Below are 22,599 nucleotides of genomic sequence, written 5' to 3' on the forward strand. Positions count from 1 at the left end.
TCTCCTGCTAAATTCTGCTATTTCATTTCCATCTCTCCCTTCCCCGACTGAAGCGTTCCAGTCCCCCATCACTACCAGATTTTTCTTACCCGGTGTGTCTCTAATTATTTCCTCGAGCTGTTCATACACCTCGTCTACTTCTTCCTCCCTATGATTGCTAGTGGGCATGTAAACCTGGACCACCACAAGGTTGGTGGGCCGTGCCTCAATTTCTACCACCAGAATCCTTTCGCTTACCTGGTCTATACCTACCGCACGCTTACCCATCTTCCCGTTTAATACTAAAGCTACCCCTTGCTCCCATCCACTATATATAGCCTATACCCATCACTCCAATAGTCCCCCCCATCCCTCCACCTCACCTCGCATAATCCTAAGATATCTATCCTCCCTTTATCCATTTCTCTTTTGATATTTTCTAACTTCCCCGCCCTCATCATTGTCCTCACATTCCACGTCCCTGCATTTATAGCCGACTTCTTCTTCTCCATCTTCTTCTTGGTCGTCTTTTCTTCTCTCTTCATTGCTGCTGATGATGATAAGTCTCTGCAAGGATTTCGCATGTTGACGAAGCCGACCTCGCTGCCGTGCCGGACACCTGCCCTTTGCGGATGGGTCCCGGACGATGAGATTCCGTGACTCATTTGGTTGTACTCCATGTTTTCAGGGAAGAGATAGTTGATGGGGATTGCCACTTCCATTCCAACAGTGTTTTTCACGTCACAGCATCACGTGGACTACCTTTCATCTGGCTCCTACCATTCGACCTATCTGGCATGGGTGGCCCTACTGGGAATAATTTAGAATTAATCCTGCCAGTGCACTTCTAGGGGTCATAGGAACGTGCAAGCCTTTCCACCGCGACTAGGTTGTAGCCCAAGGGAAAGGATATTACTATGTATAAACAAGATATTCTATATGATCTTGTTTTTTCTCGGCGAATATTTCTTATAAATATTTCTCGGGTTTCTAGCCGAGTGAGACTATTTTGTTCTAACGTTAGTTACGTTGTTTGTTATCGTCCTTTAAACCGTGACCCCACTGACTCCGTAGTCAGAAAGACTATTGAACTCATTAAGAAAGCAGGTTTACCAATAGAAATCAGAAGAAACCTTGTGCCACAAGCTCCGATACCGCCAAGACTATATGGACTGCCAAAAGTTCATAAGAGAGATATACCCTTAAGACCCATTGTGAGTGCAATTGACTCTCCCACTTATTACCTGGCCAAATACCTCACGGGTTTATTAACTCCCTACGTGGGAACATGTGAACGCCACATAAAAAATTCGTCGGAACTTGTGAAGATCCTGCAAGATTTCCACTTGGCTCAAACAGACATCATGGTCAGCTTCGACGTCGTGTCTTTATTCACTCGTGTTCCATTGAAGGAAACGCTTGAGCTTCTAGAAGATCGTTTTGACCGTAAGACAGTGAGCCTTTTTCATCATGTACTAACGTCCACATATTTTCTCCATAATCGAAAATATTACGAGCAAGTGGATGGTGTACCAATGGGATCACCACTCTCTCCTGCAATAGCGAATTTCTATATGGAAGCCTTCGAAGAAAAAGCCCTTGCCTCAGCGACGCATAAACCAACACACTATTTCCGATATGTGGATGATACATTTATTGTTTGGTCTCATGGATCTAAGGCTCTGCATAATTTCCTGAAACACATGAATGAACAACATCAAAATATTCAATTCACGATGGAGATAGAGAAAAACAACAGTTTACCCTTCCTCGATATTTTAATCCAAAGAAAGGAGGACGGAACTTTAGGTCACCGAGTTTATCGGAAGCCAACACACACTGACCTGTACCTAAATGGCTTAAGTCACCACCATCCATCTCAAAAAAGAGCTGTTCTCTCTACCCTCCTGCATCGTGCAAATATTATAGCAGACAAAGAAAGCCTCCCACAAGAATTAGATCACCTACGGGAAACATTCCTCCGAAATGGGTATACGAAGAAAGAGATTTCGCTCGCCCTGTTAAGAGCTAACACAGAGCACAAGAATAACCGCGTTGAAAGCTTCCTCGTTCCAGATATGCCTTCCAGAGATAAGAAACCCATAGCAAGAGCTTGTCTGCCTTATGTCTCAACTGTGGCCGGGAAAATATCGAGGATTCTAGCAAAGCGGAATATTGAAACTATACACAAACCACCGCAAAAACTGCGTGGGGATTTAGTGCGTGTGAAGGACAACTTGGGACTCAGAACACCTGGAGTTTACCGTATCCCATGTCAGTGTGGGAAAGTGTACATCGGAGAGACTGGGCGCACGGTAGAGACACGAATTAAAGAGCACAAGAGGTGTATAAGACTGTTCCATCCGGAGAAATCGGCCCTCGCTGAACACAGCCTAACGGAAGATCATATAATATCTTTTGATGAGGCTCGAGTGATCTCTAAGGCACCTTTGTTTTGGGATCGTCTCCTTAAAGAAGCCATTGAGATCCGGCTGGAGAGGAATAAAGTAAATCGCGATTCTGGGTACACGATAAGCACGGAATGGAAACCGTTAATCAAAAAGATAACGGACAGAAGGCGACAACAATGCCCCGCGGTTTGCACGGCTATATAAGCGCAGGAAGGCGGGCCTGCAGCACATTCATTCTCTGAGGACGATGGAAGAGTGTTCCGTCGAAACGTTAGAACAAAATAGTCTCACTCGGCTAGAAACCCGAGAAATATTTATAAGAAATATTCGCCGAGAAAAAACAAGATCATATATAACACACCTCTACGGGGAGGAAACATACATAATTATACGCCGCCTTGAACACCTAAGGAAGGAGAAAGCGAAACTTCTTAGTTCACTCGCATTCCTCCTAAGATGCCGGGACCAAGATGTCTTGCCGAAGTTCGCCCAAGTCCGTACCGGAGTCGACTCACCCTCAGCGAGGAGGATAATGAAGAGAGCTGGTGCCGCTCTTGTCCGCGACCGGATTCACGACAAGAGAAGATCTCTTGATGAAATTGCAAGAGAGTTGATGCCGTTACACCTACGCCTCGCGTCCTTCCTCTCTCCCTTGGACTGGGATTACATCGATGTCTCCACCACTGTTCAAGCTGACATCTTATTTCGCCAAGACACGGAAAGGCTGAAGAATAAATTTCTTCGGCTTTTACCAAAGAAGGCGCCTACTCCAAAATCAGATGTAAATCGAATCGTGATTAATCTCACGGGTGATGCCCTTGACGAACATACTTTATCCGTCCTTTCTAAAGGGCTTAATTTCGCCCCTGCTCCAAGATCTATTCCATATGAAGATTTCATGGGAGGTATAGAGCAAGCCGTACGGAAACTTCCGTCTGACGCCGCGGAGGAGATACGAGGAGAGATATCGATGGTTCTTAAAAGAGCTGCTATCCCAAAACCGAATTTGAGCAGAGAGGAAAGATTGGCCTTGACTAAACTACGGAAAAATGTTGACTTCGTCATTCTTCCAGCCGATAAGGGAAACGCGACAGTCGTCATGAAGACCAATGATTATGAAGAAAAACTTCGACTTGTCCTTCAGGATAAGGCATATCATCCTTTAAACCGTGACCCCACTGACTCCGTAGTCAGAAAGACTATTGAACTCATTAAGAAAGCAGGTTTACCAATAGAAATCAGAAGAAACCTTGTGCCACAAGCTCCGATACCGCCAAGACTATATGGACTGCCAAAAGTTCATAAGAGAGATATACCCTTAAGACCCATTGTGAGTGCAATTGACTCTCCCACTTATTACCTGGCCAAATACCTCACGGGTTTATTAACTCCCTACGTGGGAACATGTGAACGCCACATAAAAAATTCGTCGGAACTTGTGAAGATCCTGCAAGATTTCCACTTGGCTCAAACAGACATCATGGTCAGCTTCGACGTCGTGTCTTTATTCACTCGTGTTCCATTGAAGGAAACGCTTGAGCTTCTAGAAGATCGTTTTGACCGTAAGACAGTGAGCCTTTTTCATCATGTACTAACGTCCACATATTTTCTCCATAATCGAAAATATTACGAGCAAGTGGATGGTGTACCAATGGGATCACCACTCTCTCCTGCAATAGCGAATTTCTATATGGAAGCCTTCGAAGAAAAAGCCCTTGCCTCAGCGACGCATAAACCAACACACTATTTCCGATATGTGGATGATACATTTATTGTTTGGTCTCATGGATCTAAGGCTCTGCATAATTTCCTGAAACACATGAATGAACAACATCAAAATATTCAATTCACGATGGAGATAGAGAAAAACAACAGTTTACCCTTCCTCGATATTTTAATCCAAAGAAAGGAGGACGGAACTTTAGGTCACCGAGTTTATCGGAAGCCAACACACACTGACCTGTACCTAAATGGCTTAAGTCACCACCATCCATCTCAAAAAAGAGCTGTTCTCTCTACCCTCCTGCATCGTGCAAATATTATAGCAGACAAAGAAAGCCTCCCACAAGAATTAGATCACCTACGGGAAACATTCCTCCGAAATGGGTATACGAAGAAAGAGATTTCGCTCGCCCTGTTAAGAGCTAACACAGAGCACAAGAATAACCGCGTTGAAAGCTTCCTCGTTCCAGATATGCCTTCCAGAGATAAGAAACCCATAGCAAGAGCTTGTCTGCCTTATGTCTCAACTGTGGCCGGGAAAATATCGAGGATTCTAGCAAAGCGGAATATTGAAACTATACACAAACCACCGCAAAAACTGCGTGGGGATTTAGTGCGTGTGAAGGACAACTTGGGACTCAGAACACCTGGAGTTTACCGTATCCCATGTCAGTGTGGGAAAGTGTACATCGGAGAGACTGGGCGCACGGTAGAGACACGAATTAAAGAGCACAAGAGGTGTATAAGACTGTTCCATCCGGAGAAATCGGCCCTCGCTGAACACAGCCTAACGGAAGATCATATAATATCTTTTGATGAGGCTCGAGTGATCTCTAAGGCACCTTTGTTTTGGGATCGTCTCCTTAAAGAAGCCATTGAGATCCGGCTGGAGAGGAATAAAGTAAATCGCGATTCTGGGTACACGATAAGCACGGAATGGAAACCGTTAATCAAAAAGATAACGGACAGAAGGCGACAACAATGCCCCGCGGTTTGAACGGCTATATAAGCGCAGGAAGGCGGGCCTGCAGCACATTCATTCTCTGAGGACGATGGAAGAGTGTTCCGTCGAAACGTTAGAACAAAATAGTCTCACTCGGCTAGAAACCCGAGAAATATTTATAAGAAGATATTCTATATTACTAATAGAATAGTATAAGGATCAATAAAATATAATATCCCTCAGAAAGCTGTAAAACTCACCATTTTGAACCATACATCTTTGAAATTCTGCAATTTATTAACCTCGCACCTACCGCTTATCCTGGTGGTTCTACAACCCCCACTCACCCCGGTATTAGTTGCACCTAAACCCCCATCAGCCTTAATTCCTATCTGCACCCCTGCGATGAATGTTCATAAAGTAAGTTCCGTAAAGACATGATAAAAGAGAAAGTGCAAATACTTCAAAGAAATTTATTGCACACATCTCCACCATCTCTTACACTAGTTTTGGACGTAGATGCCGTCCAAATAAATTAAATAAATTGTCAGCCTTCCTGACCCCCCCCTGAGCACCACAAAATGAACAAAATTCCGCAATTTGTTTATCTCGCACCTACCGCTTATCCTGGTGGGTATTCTATAACCCCCACACACCCCGGTATTAGTTGCACGTAAATCCCCCCCTCCCCTGGCCTTAATTCCTTGCTGTGCCCCTGTACTCAAGGTCATATGTAGAGGTCCGTGGAAGTGGTTTTATTTTTTGCTAAAATTCATTTTAAAACCATGTGATTTCGGTGTTATAGAAAATGTTGGCGGTTTTATTAAAATGCCACAATTTTCCCACATTATAGGCATTTTGTTATTTTACGATACACATTTCATGAGTACTTATTCAAATATGTAGTCTTGGTGAATACGATCGGCAAACGGCAAATCCCTCTACCTCTTATATGTATACTTCGTGAGCCATTCCAGAATTTTTGTATTGTCAAGTTTCTCTACACTAAATAAAGCCTTTAAAAATGCTTCTGTAGTAGCAACAACAAGCTCCTCCTTTGCTTTCTTTGACTGAGTGACTGTGTGTTCAAATGATAGCTGTTGTTTTGCAGGTGTCCCCTTTTTTTTGCTCGCTTTTGTATATCGCTACTGATGTGCTTTAACAAAGTGTCACATCTTGCAAATTATAATCTTTTATCGCAAACTTTGCACAGTAATACTCTGTCTTTCACATTAAATCCTAATGAGCTGAATTCGCTTGCTCTGTTAGGAACAGTATCACTTGCGTTTGGCATTTTAAAATTCCCATCCTTCGTTCAATATTTAAAGCTGGAACTACGATAAAAAAACAGTCTAACCTCAAAACACAACCACTCACAAAGGTGTTTTCAAACTGAGTGCTGGGTAGCTACAGTATAACCATAGAACTGTACAACTTACAAATGGCCGAAATGTTTCATGACGTGGGTTCCCTTTCGATACCCCTCACTCAGGTGTTGAGGGAAGGTAGGACAGCTGCTAGATACAACAAAATCGCTTAGTTTTGATTACAGCTGTTGCCAATCAGTCGGGAAAGGCAGTGAAAGAATCACACGTAATAAAACATAATCGGATTCAAAGAAACTTGAAAAGTTATTTCCCATTAATCGATCCTGCAACATCTAGATTGAGACACTTTCTCTCCAGAAGAATTAGATATTACATTTGGCCAATGCCGAAATGATTTCTTTTGCATTGTAGTTCAGTGCAGAGCCGAATATGCGACGATCCATCCGCTAGTAAGGAGACCCCCCTCTCCTCCTATCCTTTCTGTTCCTTCCTTCCCTTCCTCCATTGCTAGCGCTTCGTGCTTTCAAATAACCATACTTGTCAATGGATATCTTTAAACGAATCGAATCACGCAGTTGATGGCATGGCGCTGTTGATGGCCACCATGGTCACCACGGAGCCCATTTCAATTCGGCCCGGTGGTGTGCCCTCTACGGCGTGAAATACAGGCAGTGCCACATTGAGGCTGCTTTCTGACTAAACGAAATCGAAGAGAGAGGCTGTGATAAATTGAACGGCAAATTCTGGTGGAGAAATCACTACGGTGTGCGATAATACGCGGATGCGTTATGCGCGAGGCTTAACGAGCCAGTTGACCTTGGAATCGTAATGAGATGAAGCAAGTGAACGTCGGCAGCATTAAACAATGAAGGTTTAGGCTTTAATGGACTGTGACTCATTAGATGTGATATTTTTCGCTAATCCACTTAACATTGCAAAGAATGCGAAATTTTGTTTTCATTTACCGATTTTGTATCATTTCATGTTATTTCGCGATATCGCATCTCGCGAAATTCACGGACCTCTAGTCACATGTCATTCGTCTGGAGAACTCCCGCCCACACTCTGTTGAAATTGAGTCGCTTTGTTTATCAAATGTCTTGGATTTCTTTTTCTAATAGCTCTCCTTTCCATTTTTAGAAAAGTAATTATTGCAGTCTTTTACAGATTATAAGACTCTTTTCGGTATGGCACACACCAGAAAAAAGTCCACTTGAAGGGGCAGCACGACAGGACACGAGGACTTGAGTTACCGTATAAGCGCGTGTAAGAGGCGCACCTTTTTTCCCAGAAATTGCTGCCGAAAATGAGGGTGCACCTCTTACACAAACTTCTTATCTTCCCCCCTCCCCTTTCACCGGTCGCAAGTCCAAGGGGAACTGAGTGGGCTTGGTTTTCAGTGTGAGTCAGTCATCTGAAATCCTAGGTCAAAAGCAAGCGGCAGGCAGGGGAGTTTATCCCTTAGTGACGTATTTTTAAAATGCTCCTGTTTGCTTTTCTTGTAAGCATTGCGCGGTCACGTCGGTATCTCAGAGGTGGGCATTGAAAAGATCGCGCGGGGGTTTTTCGCTCCGGAGCACGCGCTAAATTTATTGTCACGAGTAAGCATCCCACGGCATTTATACGGCATATAGTAATCGCTTATCAAACGTAGAGAAACGCATAGTTTTGAAGGACATACCTGATTAGTAGTCAAGATCTGTCTTGCTGAGCAATTTCCATTACGCTGAGCATGTGATTTTTCAAAAATCATCTTCAGATGCTAATATGAGGATTTTTGCAACTGAAAATTACATTGGTGTCAAAATCTGCGCTTTAAAAAATTCGAAGGGTGTGCTCATTGTTGGACTAAATTGTGGATATAAGAAATCAGAAATGCTTATAAGTGAAGAGCACTGAAGGAGAGGTCGAGGGGAAGGAGCGCGATCCCACCGTCCTCGAAGCTACGAGCGAAGGAGCAAGGGACAAACACGTCCGATATTGCATGTGACGTTGTTGCCTACAAAGCGAAGGGGCGAAGGCGCAGCAATGTGATGTATGCAGTTTGCATTGCCTGAAGTAACCAGTCTGTCTTGTCTTGTTTGAATGCGCTTATGCTACTCTTGCTTCTTCCGAAAGTGTGCTGTTTGGACTATTTTGAATATTAGTAGCCTTGTTGTAACTATAAATCTTTGTGTCAAACAATGAGAGCTTAAAAAACTTAAATTCTGTCAGATATGCGTCGCGTTAGATTTCTTTCTTTTTTTGTACCTCGTGCGTGTCTTGCAATTATTGAAAGCTATCGAGATATCCTCAGGCTCAGTAGATGACTCCCCTTGCATTTGGCCTCCAGAAACTGGGAGATCGATCAAGGTCAGTTGCTGAGACGGGGTAGGGATGAAACACGTTTCCGTTGTTCCCCTGTAACTTGATGTTTTCCTATTTTCCTGTGGGGTATCGGAAAGGAAAAAAAAACGTCAGAGGCATTGGCTGATGGAGGGCCGAGTGTGGCTCCGTTAAATCTATGACGTGGTTATTATCCTACGGCGCTCAGATTGCCCTGATTGTTGTCCAATCTCTTGGGAAGGTTCATGCTATGTGCCTGACGTGTTTTGCCTTAAAATTTTCCACGGCTGCAATTCTATTGCAATACTCCTGCGAGAGCATTTAAATAAAATTGTTCGTATGACAAGCAAAGTAGAGCAATGGCGTATGCTAAGAGAGGATCGGAACTCTTTCTACTCCCTCTTATGCCTCTATTACCGCCGCAGTTTATCAAAATTTCCTCTTTCAAATAGTACTGAAAGAGGAAATTTCGATAACTGAATGAACACCGCTGTGACTTACGAAGAACTTCATGCTAATAGGGTGTTTACCTATTATTGTTTTTAAATGCCTAAATCAAAAGATTATTACTCCCGGTGCACATATTTCAGGCTTTTAGATTTTTATATGAGGATATCTATTTCTTGTGATTAAATGAAAAGTGAAAACGCGACGGTTAAGTATGAATGCTGGGAAAACTCCATGTGGTGTCGTTCTGCTTCCCGCTGCCGCTAGTGAGATGACCTTGAGGCGAGGCTCTGAGTGCTGATACGACGCAGGATGCTAGCAGGTAGCAGAGTACCCTACTAGCAGGTAGCCCTTGGCTTAAATAAGGATTATTAATACCTTATCAAACGCTTAGACCATAGAAGAACTAGACCCGCCATTCCCCACCCCTACCTATGTCTCGCCGTGTGGCCAACATCTCCCCTCCGTTCCCTTCCTTCCCCACCCACTTTTAAAGGGGCGTGACGTAACGGTTGTGACGCTCATCGTCGTAGTGCATGGCAACGAATGGGGATTCACTGTATCACTGCGGTATTTTGACCATTTTCTTCACGATTTTTCAATTAAGGGTCATTCCACGTCAAATCACCCAGAAATTTTCAAAATGACACCCACCGACTCGGATTTTAATGAAATTTTTGTCACTAGCTTCTATCACCTATCTAATAACACATGTAAAATATTTCCACTCTCACTCTCATAGTTTGCAAGATATGAGGAGTCAAAGTTTGAGATGTTTGCTCAGAAGTGGCGCTAGTGGGAGTCAAATTCCAGAGTGCAGGGCACAGGGTAAAAATTCATAACTCAGAAACCACATTATATATTTGAATGAAATTTTGACCCCCTGTCTATCCAAGTGCAAAGCTTCCATAGTAATGTCTTTTATTCCCCTTGCATTGTTATGTTAGCCAAAATGATGTCAACAGTGGTTAATTAACCGATTTTTTTAGCTCAAAAACATTACTTCATATTTTCAGAATTATCACCAAAAGGCAGAGCAGTTAACTCATCCAATTTTTTTTTAAATTGAAGGTTAATATATGCTCCAATATACTGTGAAATAAAAATGGTGGTGTTTTGACTGCCACTATGAGTATTTCAGGTTTTACTTTTTTTTCTGCCCCCGTGAGAGGGATTTTGGACACGTACTGTAAGATAATAAGTATAAGTGTATCCATACCTTCATGAGGATATATTTGAAATATTGGTCAGTAAATCTAAGACCAAACATGTAATCTAGTGAATGTGGCTCTTGTTCATACAATTTTTTAAAATAACAATACTTGGCTTGTGGCAGCGGAGGGGAAAAGAGTCCAAATGGCTCAGAAATGTGAAATGATGCTTTTTCCTGGAATTTACCCATTTTTCAAGTGTTTAGCATATGGAAAAATTGGTATAAACATACATTAGACTCTTACTGTGCATTAAGAGGATAAATGGAAATACTAATTTAAATAAAATTATTTAAATAATACACTTAAATGTGTTTAAGGCATCTCCCGAACATCTCTGGAGGCTCTCTCGGGCAACTAAACGCTTTACAATACCACCAATTCCATCACATGGGGATTTTACATGGCTTGCAGCAAAGAATGTAAATGATGCCATTAAAGAGAAATCCTGGTAATGCTTGCAAAGATTGAGATATTTTTGCAATTCTTGTACCATCCTGCACAACCATCACTAAAGTAACTCAATTTTTTGACTAAAGCAAAATTTTCCTTCACAAAGCAAAATATAATTCTTTGGGTTTCATAAACAAAAGCTATATCATGCTCCAAATCATCTGACAATATGCATAAACTGGAAATAATAAGCTGTTTCGTCAGGTGATCTCGAGTATAAATCACAACAGGGTGTACCGTACAACTATCACTTGTCCAGTGATACCCCTGTGCCTCATCTTGGATAACATATGAGTAGTTCTCATTGAAGTCAAGGAGAACAACTGCTTCATGGGGTCCAAGATTTTCTTTCATTTGCTTAAGGTAGTTTGCCTGTACCTTCGTAATACATGAATGGGGCACCAGTTTTTCCACTCTTTCAATTAAAGTTAATCTGTACTCATCAAATATCGCAGTGAAGTTCACCAGTTGAGATCTGTCACGGGAAACCCACTGACTGTATGAAACTTCATCTCCGGGGTCACATTCTTCAAACTTTTTCAGCAGTAAGCTTTTCAATTTTTCACGTGAAGGACACTGAGAGCAATGTCGCAGTATACAGTCCCTATTTTTTCTAGAGCACACTAAATAACCAATTAGGTCCTGGCTTGTTTCCTCTATATTACAGGCATTAAGCAGTAAGTTGACATTTTAATGAATTGTGCAAACACACACTGAATGCGTTCCAGGAGATCCTGCTACCACAAACCATTTTGGACCTAGGTTGCAGAATTTAGAAAAGCCAATTTTAATTCTGGGGAAGTCAAATTTAAAAGTGGAATACAATTCCTTCAAGTTAGCAAGTAATAATCTCTTCTGAACATGTACATTTTTGGAGATACTAATGGAATCTTTCTTTCCAGGCATCATTCTGGAGTACTCATCACTTTTATAGAAAGTCCTAACTAATTGTAATGTTTTATATTTGCCTTCCCTTTTCTCAATTCAGGTGCAGCCAATTTTCCATTGTCTCTGAAAAGTTCTCTTGCTTGGCGGGCAGTGTACTCACTCACATGAAACTCTTCCATTACTTTCTTCCTGCTTCATGAAGTTGGTACCAATGATAACAGATGTACCTTTCCTTGATGAGTGCTTGATGTGTCAACTTTTTGTTTGATTAAGTCTATGAGCACATCCATATCATGAACTTTCTGAAGTAGTTCTTTTGGCAGTTTTGGGTCATCCTGTTCTGGAGATAATTCTTTATCAAGAACTCTTTTAACTTTCCTTTTAAAATTACTGCATGTTGACTCTACTTTCCTTTTAGCGTAGGTTGACCTTCTGTGAGATGAGATGATATGCCATGAAATTTTAAAGGTGACTCCTCTATCTTGCAGCATTCTGTTAAGTAGCTCAGTTGATTTTTCTGGGGATAATGTTGTTTCAAAATTCAAAATACTATCATTGCTGTCACTATCTACTTCTTCAACATCAGAAAGCTCATTTCCAAACCTGGAGTGTTTCTGTACTTCCTCCCTACATGGCTGGCATATTTTCATTCCTGGCACTAATTTCCGAAGAGTTGGGATTTAACAGGCCTTTTCTGCAAATTAAAACTTACATTTCTCAGTGATTTTGATATTTTCTTCTTGTGGGTCTTAAAAGGACCAAGACAATATATTTGGTAGGTTTCATACTTTTTCACATTGTATATTCTGTGATGTTCGCAGACATTGGATAGGACTTCCCCAGGTACACCACTTCTGAGATATAACAGCTGTTTTTCAAGTATACTCATGATCTCAATTTTGTTCAGTTGCACCACTGGTGTGCAGGTTTTTTCGAGGCAATCAGATGCAGTTACTTTTCCAATGCTGCATAGTTCAAAAATTTGCTCATTTTGAAGCATAGTGGAGACACTAACCTTTTTTAATGTTGAAGTTCACAATGAGCAGCTTCGCCTAACTCATAGCACACACAATTAATGTACAGGTAAAAATATTCTGATCGTACACACAGAATAAACTTGGAAACCCATGGAGCATCTTCACACAAGAAGATTTGGCAGAAGACTAAAAATGGTACCCTAGAATCTATTTTGATTTATCATGCCCTCACTGTGATATATTGTAACATTTTATTCTTCCTTATGTAGAGGTTGCACTTAATTCTCTTATCCCTTGGGGAGATGGAATAACACTGAAAAGTGAGGCTGAATAGGTGGGATTGTATAACCTTCTCAAGTTTGTCATGTAATACAATCATATGTGAGGCAGGGGAGAAAACAATGTGGCACATAATGTCAGCATTATCTCTCCCAGTGAAATAGAAATTGAATACTCCAGTTGCCATCAAGGAATGTGGATATTGGTGACAACCTGCTGCATATCTATAAGTAATACCATTTGCACTGCCAGCTCTTCCATCACTAAGAGATTCGAAGGCCATACTTCTTCTGTGAAAGTGAGGCTAACTTTGTACAACTCCAGTTCAGCGGGACTCATTTAATAACTTTTTCACAGATCTTAACAAACTTGAACATTGCATGTGCTTATGATGACCTCTGGTTTTTTGGATTAGTGATTTCTAAACACGAGGAAGAACATGATGTGAAAGTGAAATTTATGCACCCATATGGAAAATCCCCATGTGATGGAATTGGTGGTATTGTAAAGCGTTTAGTTGCCCGAGAGAGCCTCCAGAGATGTTCGGGAGATGCCTTAAACACATTTAAGTGTATTATTTAAATAATTTTATTTAAATTAGTATTTCCATTTATCCTCTTAATGCACAGTAAGAGTCTAATGTATGTTTATACCAATTTTTCCATATGCTAAACACTTGAAAAATGGGTAAATTCCAGGAAAAAGCATCATTTCACATTTCTGAGCCATTTGGACTCTTTTCCCCTCCGCTGCCACAAGCCAAGTATTGTTATTTTAAAAAATTGTATGAACAAGAGCCACATTCACTAGATTACATGTTTGGTCTTAGATTTACTGACCAATATTTCAAATATATCCTCATGAAGGTATGGATACACTTATACTTATTATCTTACAGTACGTGTCCAAAATCCCTCTCACGGGGGCAGAAAAAAAAGTAAAACCTGAAATACTCATAGTGGCAGTCAAAACACCACCATTTTTATTTCACAGTATATTGGAGCATATATTAACCTTCAATTTAAAAAAAAATTGGATGAGTTAACTGCTCTGCCTTTTGGTGATAATTCTGAAAATATGAAGTAATGTTTTTGAGCTAAAAAAATCGGTTAATTAACCACTGTTGACATCATTTTGGCTAACATAACAATGCAAGGGGAATAAAAGACATTACTATGGAAGCTTTGCACTTGGATAGACAGGGGGTCAAAATTTCATTCAAATATATAATGTGGTTTCTGAGTTATGAATTTTTACCCTGTGCCCTGCACTCTGGAATTTGACTCCCACTAGCGCCACTTCTGAGCAAACATCTCAAACTTTGACTCCTCATATCTTGCAAACTATGAGAGTGAGAGTGGAAATATTTTACATGGGTTATCAGATAGGTGATAGTAGCCAGTGACAAAAATTTCATTAAAATCCGAGTCGGTGGGTGCCATGCCTGGGTGAACTGACATGGAATGACCCTTAAAAGTACTAATATATATTGCGTTATGTACGAGAAGTATTCTCTCAGCCATGATTGGATTGGTGAATTTACAATTAATGAACAGTGGCATTTTTCGTCATTGGCAGCGACGAAAAAATATTGTGGCAGTAAAATGAAGACAAAGCCCTTTGTAAACTTCCGCAGATTTTTTCTTATCTCGTTAGCGATCTAGCATCATTCGGAAAATCGTTACAAAAACATGAAATCTTGCACAAAAGTTGTAAACGGGGGAATTTTAGAGAGGAAAAGGGTCATGGTGTAAAGAATTTGCCGGTCGTCCACGAAGTAACGCGGCAACGCCTTCGCATATAGTAATTTTTAAACGGTCAATTATGCGACGCAAATTGAACTGCACGCTAGCGCTACTAAAAAGGGATGTCAACAAATCAGCATTCATATTATTTAGGTAAGTAATTTAGTTATTTCATAAATGCATAATTTTTTACCTAGCAGACAGCTCTCGTGTTATATATATTTTGCGATGGTGGAAAAAGGTCGCCGGCTTTGCAAGTGACACCTACGATTTACGTACGCTACGGAAAATTCTGGGGATAAATAATACCTATTAACATATTTATAATAAGAAAGAAAGAGAGGATTGGATTAAAATAATTTTAAAGATAAATTTGCTTTATAACAATCAATTGTATTTAATATATTGAATAACTTATTAAATATTTTCATGTAATGTTGTACGTATGTACTTACAGAGTTTTCAATTAAATTTTTTTAAACAATTTACGACATAATTTAATTTTTTTATTCTTGTCACAATACGTAAGAAAAGAAGATGCAGATTCAACGATCATCTAAGAAATAAATCGCATTTTATTAAAAAATCCAGAAGCAATTACTCTGTCCAATGTGTGAAATGTAACGGATAATTTTCTATTTTTCACGGCAGTATAATATTTCGAAGAACTTGGAGACGCAAGAGCATAAAAGATATTTAAATACTGCTGCATCTTCCTCCAAAATACAGAAATTTTTAGTAAAAACAATTTATGGAGACGAAGAAAAGAAACTAGCATTAGCAGTAGGATGTCTTCCCATGCTATTTTTAATAGTCATTCCTTCAGATCAAAGGCATGTACAATCGGTTTTGCAGCGCACATGATACATAACGCCTTTCAAACAGCTGCTGTTATAGATATAGATATGAAAAATATTGTCATTAAAATATATTTCTATTTTTACATTACACTGTGCGTCTTCAAATACTGAAAGAATTTTGTGAAACTGCGGAAGTCGCATATATAAGAAAATACTTGGTTACTGTAAAACGCACTAGTTACCTCTTTCGTCAGCTGTAGATAGAATTTTTAAATTATACCACACTATGAATTCCTACTTTCTATATCAGGCTTAATGCCCTACAGTTGTAGAAGAGAGTTTTGAAAAAGAATCCTCAAATTTAGCTAGAGTTTAAAACCAATCAATCACCTTTTTTAAAAATGCTATTGAAGTTATTGAGGGTGATAAAATATTGGTAATCTTAGTAGTGAATGAAGTTTAAAATATCTGAATCAAAAGCGGTCAGAAAGTCAAAGCGGTCGGCTAAAATCTCTATGACCTTTGACCCACATTACGACTTTCGGTGGTCAAAATAAATTGTTGTACGGATGAATGAACTGCGTAACCGACTTTGGCACCCTTCAAAACCTATGGTTTGACACGTTGGTTGTCATGATGGCCAGACATTTAACTCTATGACCTTTGAGACCTCGGTGGTCAAAAAAAATAACAATACGGATCTATTAACTGAAAAATCGACTTTGGCACCCTTCTAAACATATGGTTCGAAACCTGGGTGTCACGATGGCCAGACGTTTACCTCTATGGTCTTTGACCTCCGTATTAACCTTGGAGGTCGATTAGTGAATAATATGGGTATTTGGACAATACCATTGACTTGGGTGCCCTATAAAATCCATGGATCGACACCTTTGTTGGTATGCTACTCTTTTTGCCTCCCTTATGACTTTGACGGTCAACGGTTAAATTTTCGTAAATAAAAGTGTTATTTTCGGGTTTCTCTGGTCCAAAAACCTAAGAATTGACATCTCGGTCAATGAAATTCAGACATTCTATCTCGACTTTTTAAACATTTAAACCCCATAGGGCAAATTCAAGTTTGGACCCACATTGTGAGGTCAAAAGGTCAAAATTGTAAAATATTGCTTACACTCAAAAAAACTTAGGCCTTTTCCCCATAAGTGTGCCAGTTTTCATGAATATTGCTCCTTGCAAAGTTATTAAAATTACATTCTTAATAAATATATTTAATGCGATCGCTTCGTCTTGATTTATTTAGCTTTTTGCGCTGAGTCAAGGCTATAAAATGCCTTAGTTCATCGTAAAAATATGTTTATTAAGTGTATAATCATTTTGCGTGCCCAATATCGTCACTTTTCAGCGACTTTGCAGCGTATGAGCGTTAAAATATCTCAAGTGCGCATACGGAATATCGTCCGCAGTCCGAACCGTGACGTCACGATCCCTCATCCCACTCACTTCCCCGCGGTGCGATGTTGGCCACAGCGTTCCGTCCGAACGGCAGGTCTACTTACTTAAATGGTCTAAGATCAAACGAATAAAACTTTCCGACCTTAGCCACTTTTTAATGGGTGATTATTAAGAGATGTTTCCCTGAGCTCTGTGCCTCATGCATGCATTGGTAATCTCAGACGATGCAAAATTCTTATCTAATCGTATAGAAACAAGGTCCCTGTGACGTCACGTGGAGTGGTATTGCATGGGCGCCAATCTGGCCTTTTTCAAATGAGGATAAAATTGACCATTGCCATTCGTCTGAACTGGGATTTCTAAAACCAAATAATTTGTATATTCTGAATTCATTAATGGTGGGTAAGGAATCATGGTCAATGCATTTAGTTTTCTTTGATGAAGGAAACTTCCCTATTATGAGCTCCTACGCACATACTAATAAAACAAATTCTTGCCAAATTATATTTTATTTAAAACTGATGAAATTATAGTTGCGCAAGGAAAGGAAGGAAGCCCTGCATGCCGGATTATTGCGAGGGCAGATTGTAAAGATTGTACTGTACATTTATAGGGACGTATTAAAGTCTAGGGATGGGTTGAAGAGCATTTTTCTCGAATTCGAATATCGAATACGATGCAAGTGCTAGCTCATGAGAAAGGGTCTGGAGAAGGCAGACTGAGGTGACAAGGCGGACGTCTGGTTTCACACCTTTAATTCACAGAGCGCAGAGGTACATTCTCTCCATAGGACACACAGCGCTAGACTCCCCTTGCATTTGCCCTCCAAGAAGCTGCCCCCCGTGTAATGTCCATCTCGTGACCCGAGTGTCACTCTGGGAAAAGCCAACGTCGCGTGCATTTGAATGCATGCGTAAATTCTTCTTAGTGTTGTTCTTGTGGAGTCATCGGCATTTTACAATTTCAGTGCTTGCTCGATAAGTTTTCATAAAAATATTATTAAAGCATTAAACCAACAAAATGTGCAAAATTTCATTAAAGACCCAACCATTGTCATTAGAGATGAAGAGAATTACAGACAATCTGTGCTGTGTATTTAAAATTCGAATACACTTGGGTCTCGTATAGCGCAAGGGATGCGTTCCTTGGGGTCTTTGCGCTATACAAATTTGCGTTTTATGAGAGCGTTTTAACATTGGAAATAAGGGATGCGTTCCTGGGAGCATGGGTGTTGGGTATCTTACACCCTCTAAACCATATATATTCCCATAAATAGCCTTAGAAAACATTATTTATGCAAATGTTTATAGTTTAAAATATCTTTAAAGATAGTATGCCCGCATTCAAAGACTTTTATTCGCGTTGAAATAAATTCGTACGAGCTTTTGAAATTCCCCCATGTCGTGCTGGTGGGCTAACGTCTGCTATTTCAAGGGGTTCGTAATGCATTGCTGGCAGTTGATGATTTTTCAAACCAGTCTAAAAAAACTAATGTGTCACTCAGGCCCTTTTGTCGCTCATCGAAATGACAGGAAAATGCTACTTTGAATGCCATTTCATAGCTAGTGGTGTTTATGAATGATAAATCATTTTAATTTGAAGTCCTTCGAGTCATTAGCAGCCAGGTGAAATGGTCTTTAAATGCCTCGAAACCTGACCCAGGTTTTCCTTCCCTGAAAATGAATGAACGAGAATGCATTATTTTCCAAAAGAATATCGTCTCGTCAGAACTAAAAACTAGTTGAGGGGGAAAGGAGCCACTTTCACTCACAGCTTGGAGTTCATCAGAAAATGTTGCGGTGACTGCGCTATCAGCACTTGCAGATTCACCTGATATCGCCGCACTGAAAATACCTGCTCACCATTTAAAATTCTGGAACCAACCGGAGCTTGTAACCACTAAATGCCTCGGAGCGATTACCACCCTCATCTTTTTGTACAGAACCACTATGAACTCTCCGTATGTGTAGACCGCTTGGTTGAAGTTGGTGCGGCTGAGGTCACTGATGTTTTAACTTCATCTTTATTCAGAGATCGTGCGTTTAAACTTCCTCACAATATCGCTTTGACGCTCTCCATTTTCAAAGCAATTGACCTCTTTCAATTTCTCTTCTAGGTTTATGGTTTTTCTTGATAAATTCTTGATTTTTCTACCCACATTCCTATTTTTTGCCATTTTCTCTTGGTTTTTACTCTGTATGGCTCTATCAAAATCGTCTTCCACTGCTGAACTGTATTCCTGAGATGCAGAGGACCTAGGACTGCTGGGAGGGAATGAAGCTGTTGTGTTTGAGAGACTATAGCGGACCCTTTTATGTGTTGATGCTAAACATACGCAACTCGGACACCACTCCATTTCTCATAGATGACCTTGAAGGCTTTAGTATAGACCCTCTACCTGGAAGTAAATCGCCCGATAACCTATGAAGGCAAAAATACGTCTCAAACCGTATTGCCGAAAAAAAACTCATTTCCAGTATCCCCACGCTTAATTAACAATCTAAATTATTTATCATCATTCTGTGAAGGAGACGAGATAAATTACTTCGGTAGGCCGGCTATCTGGACCCAATGACGAGTGATACTTTTGGCCATTGCACAGCAATGGATTTCGATTAATATATAAACAAAAAAGCGGATTTGAGGCAAGCAATAATATTAATATGCGTAAAATGATAGAAATTTCGTGTGTACTTAGCGCAAGTTCACGTTTTATCACGAGAGCGTTTAAGATTTTTGATTAGGCTACACTGCGTTGCAATGTTTCCCTGAGGAACGAATTTGCGCTGTATCGAAATTGAGCTAATCGAAATTTCACTGTACGAGACATGGATGTAGTAGTATTTACTTTACATCAGATGCGCTTGCGTCCTATTTGCCATTCAATTTTTTTTCGTCGCGTAAAATTTGAGCAACGTTATCGTGGAGCAACAACAACGTTGAATGATGAAGGGTTTCAATTTTTGGACAACGTTATCGTGAAACAACGTTCAACAGGACGACGTTAAATGAGGACACACTGTACTATATTTACGACATCTCTTGAAGACGTACAATCAGAAAATGAGTGTTTTTGGCTGGTGGGGATGTTTTTGGCCCAGTTTCTCTAAAATGAGAATGTCCTTATTGTTTTCTAGGTTGTCATGGCTGCAGGTTGAGAAGTCGTTGCTTCAACCAAACAGTGGCAGTCGAGTGAAGACAGGAGTTCCTTGGCAATGACCTTACAGGTGACCACTCATTGGAGTGTGGTCTGGCAGACGACGGGAGCCAAGGAGTTAGCGGTAAGTGCATTCGTCGTGGAACAGGGGGTTCAACGACCGGGAGAATCTTCTAATGGGGAACATGCATGATTTTGTTAAAGTACTAGAGAAAGAACTCTATTGTATTCAATGGAAATTTTATGGATGAATGACGTTTTATATGACTGAGGTATGAGTCTTTTGAAATACCTCTTCATCAGCTGCCTGAAAACACAATTTCATCATGAGTGCTTGTGCATGACGTCACAGCACGGTATCCACTGATGACACACTGAGGAAGTGGATAGAAAATTGGTCTATGCTGGGGCTTAAATGCAAATTTGGCAAAAATATTGCCGTTTTAACGTCAGACTGCAGATTGTGAATATGTTGGGTCGCCTACGCGTTGTTGGAACAAATAAGGGTGACGTCCAATAAACAAAACGTTTAAGTGGTGCCAGTAAACTATTTGTCACAGTTTTAGAAAAACCCATGTATCACTTAGTATCTTTTTCTCAGTACAATTTATTATCCAAGCTCTAGATTACTAAGGTCTGTTCACTTTATCTATGCGGGTGAGCTGGTGTGGCTTAACCGAGTTGGGGTGAGAGGAGGGAAAGTTTATCGACTTGTGACTTTCCCTCTTCCAATCAGCAGACAGTAGGCGTGGCCTAGCACTTTGGAATTTCAGTCGCTCTCAGACCTCTGTCGTGTCAACTTCGTGAGTCTGCTACCTGTGTGGCCAAATCTCGCGCGTTCTCTTGGTGCTCTTCGATTCTTCCATTTAAATCCAACATATAACTTATTGTTCCTTATTCTTCCACTTCAATCCTTTTCCATCTCCTTTTCGAAAGTTTTTTATCCACCTGTTGCATTCCCATCCGCACCGACTCCCTCCCTCCACCTACTCCCTCTCAGTACTTCTCCAATCCCTTTATTACCAAACCCTAACCCTTTTCCTCAACTCCGTATTTACTTTTGGGTATTACAACCTATATAGTTCTGTATACCTATGATTTAAAAGAGTAATATCCGAGCGTGTTTTTTGAAGGCTCCGAAAGTGACTCCGAAAATTAAGACACTGACGGGAGGGGAGACGAAGAGGTTGATTTATTAGCCACACCGCTCCAGCAATAAGTTACAAAATAAATTATTTAATTAAATACCTGTCGTGCTACTGTTCTCCATTCTTATTGCATCCTCATCCTCACGAATTCCCTTGCAATCCCCGTTTATCAGAATGTTACGCTTATGTATGCCCTTCACCAGTGGTCTCGCGTTTAGCGGACAATATCCTGGCTTCTGAGATGGGATTATCCTCAATCCCCTCTAAATGAGTAGCTATACATTGTATGCATTGTTTCGCCGCCGGGCCCAAAATACATGTGGCCATGTAAGAGTCACACCTTTTCAGTGGGACACTAGGGCGCCTACGTACATTTGGCAATGCTAAGGTTGCTCCTGCTCTCTCTCTCTCTCGGTACTACCCCTTCCCCTTCAACGAGGCCCTTCGATAGTGTCCGGGATCTCACGAAAGCTGACCCGCAGAGATAAAATGAACAGATGATAGTGAATGAGATTGTCGATTTAATTTGTGTTCCATTTCAATTTTGTGGATTCTCAACTCCATGCTGAGAAATCTTAAAATTAAAGTCGCAGGGCATTCTTGTAGTGCTAAAGAATTTAGAAATTTTTGGGAACTTTGAAGGTCTGTAGCAACAAGAATATTGAGAATTATGAAGTCAGATTTTGCATACATTAATAACATTAACTTGATTATCTATTCACGTTAAAAAGATACTACCTATTTCAATTTTATCAGATACCACATTAGCTTGTAGTAAATGTGTGAATATACAATGGCACTATATTTACAACTATGGAAAATGAATCATGTGTTATCATTGACACCATATTCTGATGTTGTAATTATTTTGATTTATGGTTTATGCCCATATAATTAACTTAATACAGTAAAACCTCTATGTAGTGAACCTCTTTATATCATAAAACCTCCACTTATCGTACCAAGGAGACACCCCAAAGACGGCCTAACTACCTCCGCAAATCGTACCGAGACAACTAGAGACCATTAATGCAGCCGTGATTACGTGTATGGAATGAAATTTTAAGCAATAAATGTTTCACCTTTTTTTATACATACACCCTTAATATGTTGTAATTTTAACATTAACCATTAGTTATGGCCAAATTGTTCCATATGAGAGCATACCTAACTAGGGATGAGTCGATTCCACTTTTTTTCGATTCCGATTCCAATTCCGATTCCTTCAAATCGATTCCCGATTCTCGATTCTGATTCCATCGATTCTTACTCCTTATAGCAGGTGGGATTTTGATTTATCTGTAGCATTACTGTCATTAAAATTTAAGAATGGAGTAGAATAAAATAACTAGGGATGGACGGATCCAGGATTT

The 22,599-nt window shown here is 40.3% G+C and overlaps 1 protein-coding gene across 5 annotated transcripts in view; it reads left to right on the plus strand.

The window, feature by feature from the left end:
• The window catches only part of LOC124161917 (Golgi reassembly-stacking protein 2-like), a 100,764-nt gene that overhangs the window by 50,657 nt on the left and 27,508 nt on the right, over positions 1-22,599 (plus strand). For all 5 annotated transcript variants that reach the window (XM_046538175.1, XM_046538172.1, XM_046538171.1 and 2 more), the window contains one exon: positions 20,059-20,202. In XM_046538175.1, coding sequence (XP_046394131.1) covers positions 20,059-20,079 — 21 coding nt within the window. In that variant the 3' untranslated portion in view covers positions 20,080-20,202. The remainder of the gene's footprint in view (positions 1-20,058; positions 20,203-22,599) is intronic.

The sequence above is a fragment of the Ischnura elegans genome, chromosome 7 (genome assembly GCF_921293095.1).
Source record: "Ischnura elegans chromosome 7, ioIscEleg1.1, whole genome shotgun sequence".
NCBI lineage: Eukaryota > Metazoa > Arthropoda > Insecta > Odonata > Coenagrionidae > Ischnura > Ischnura elegans.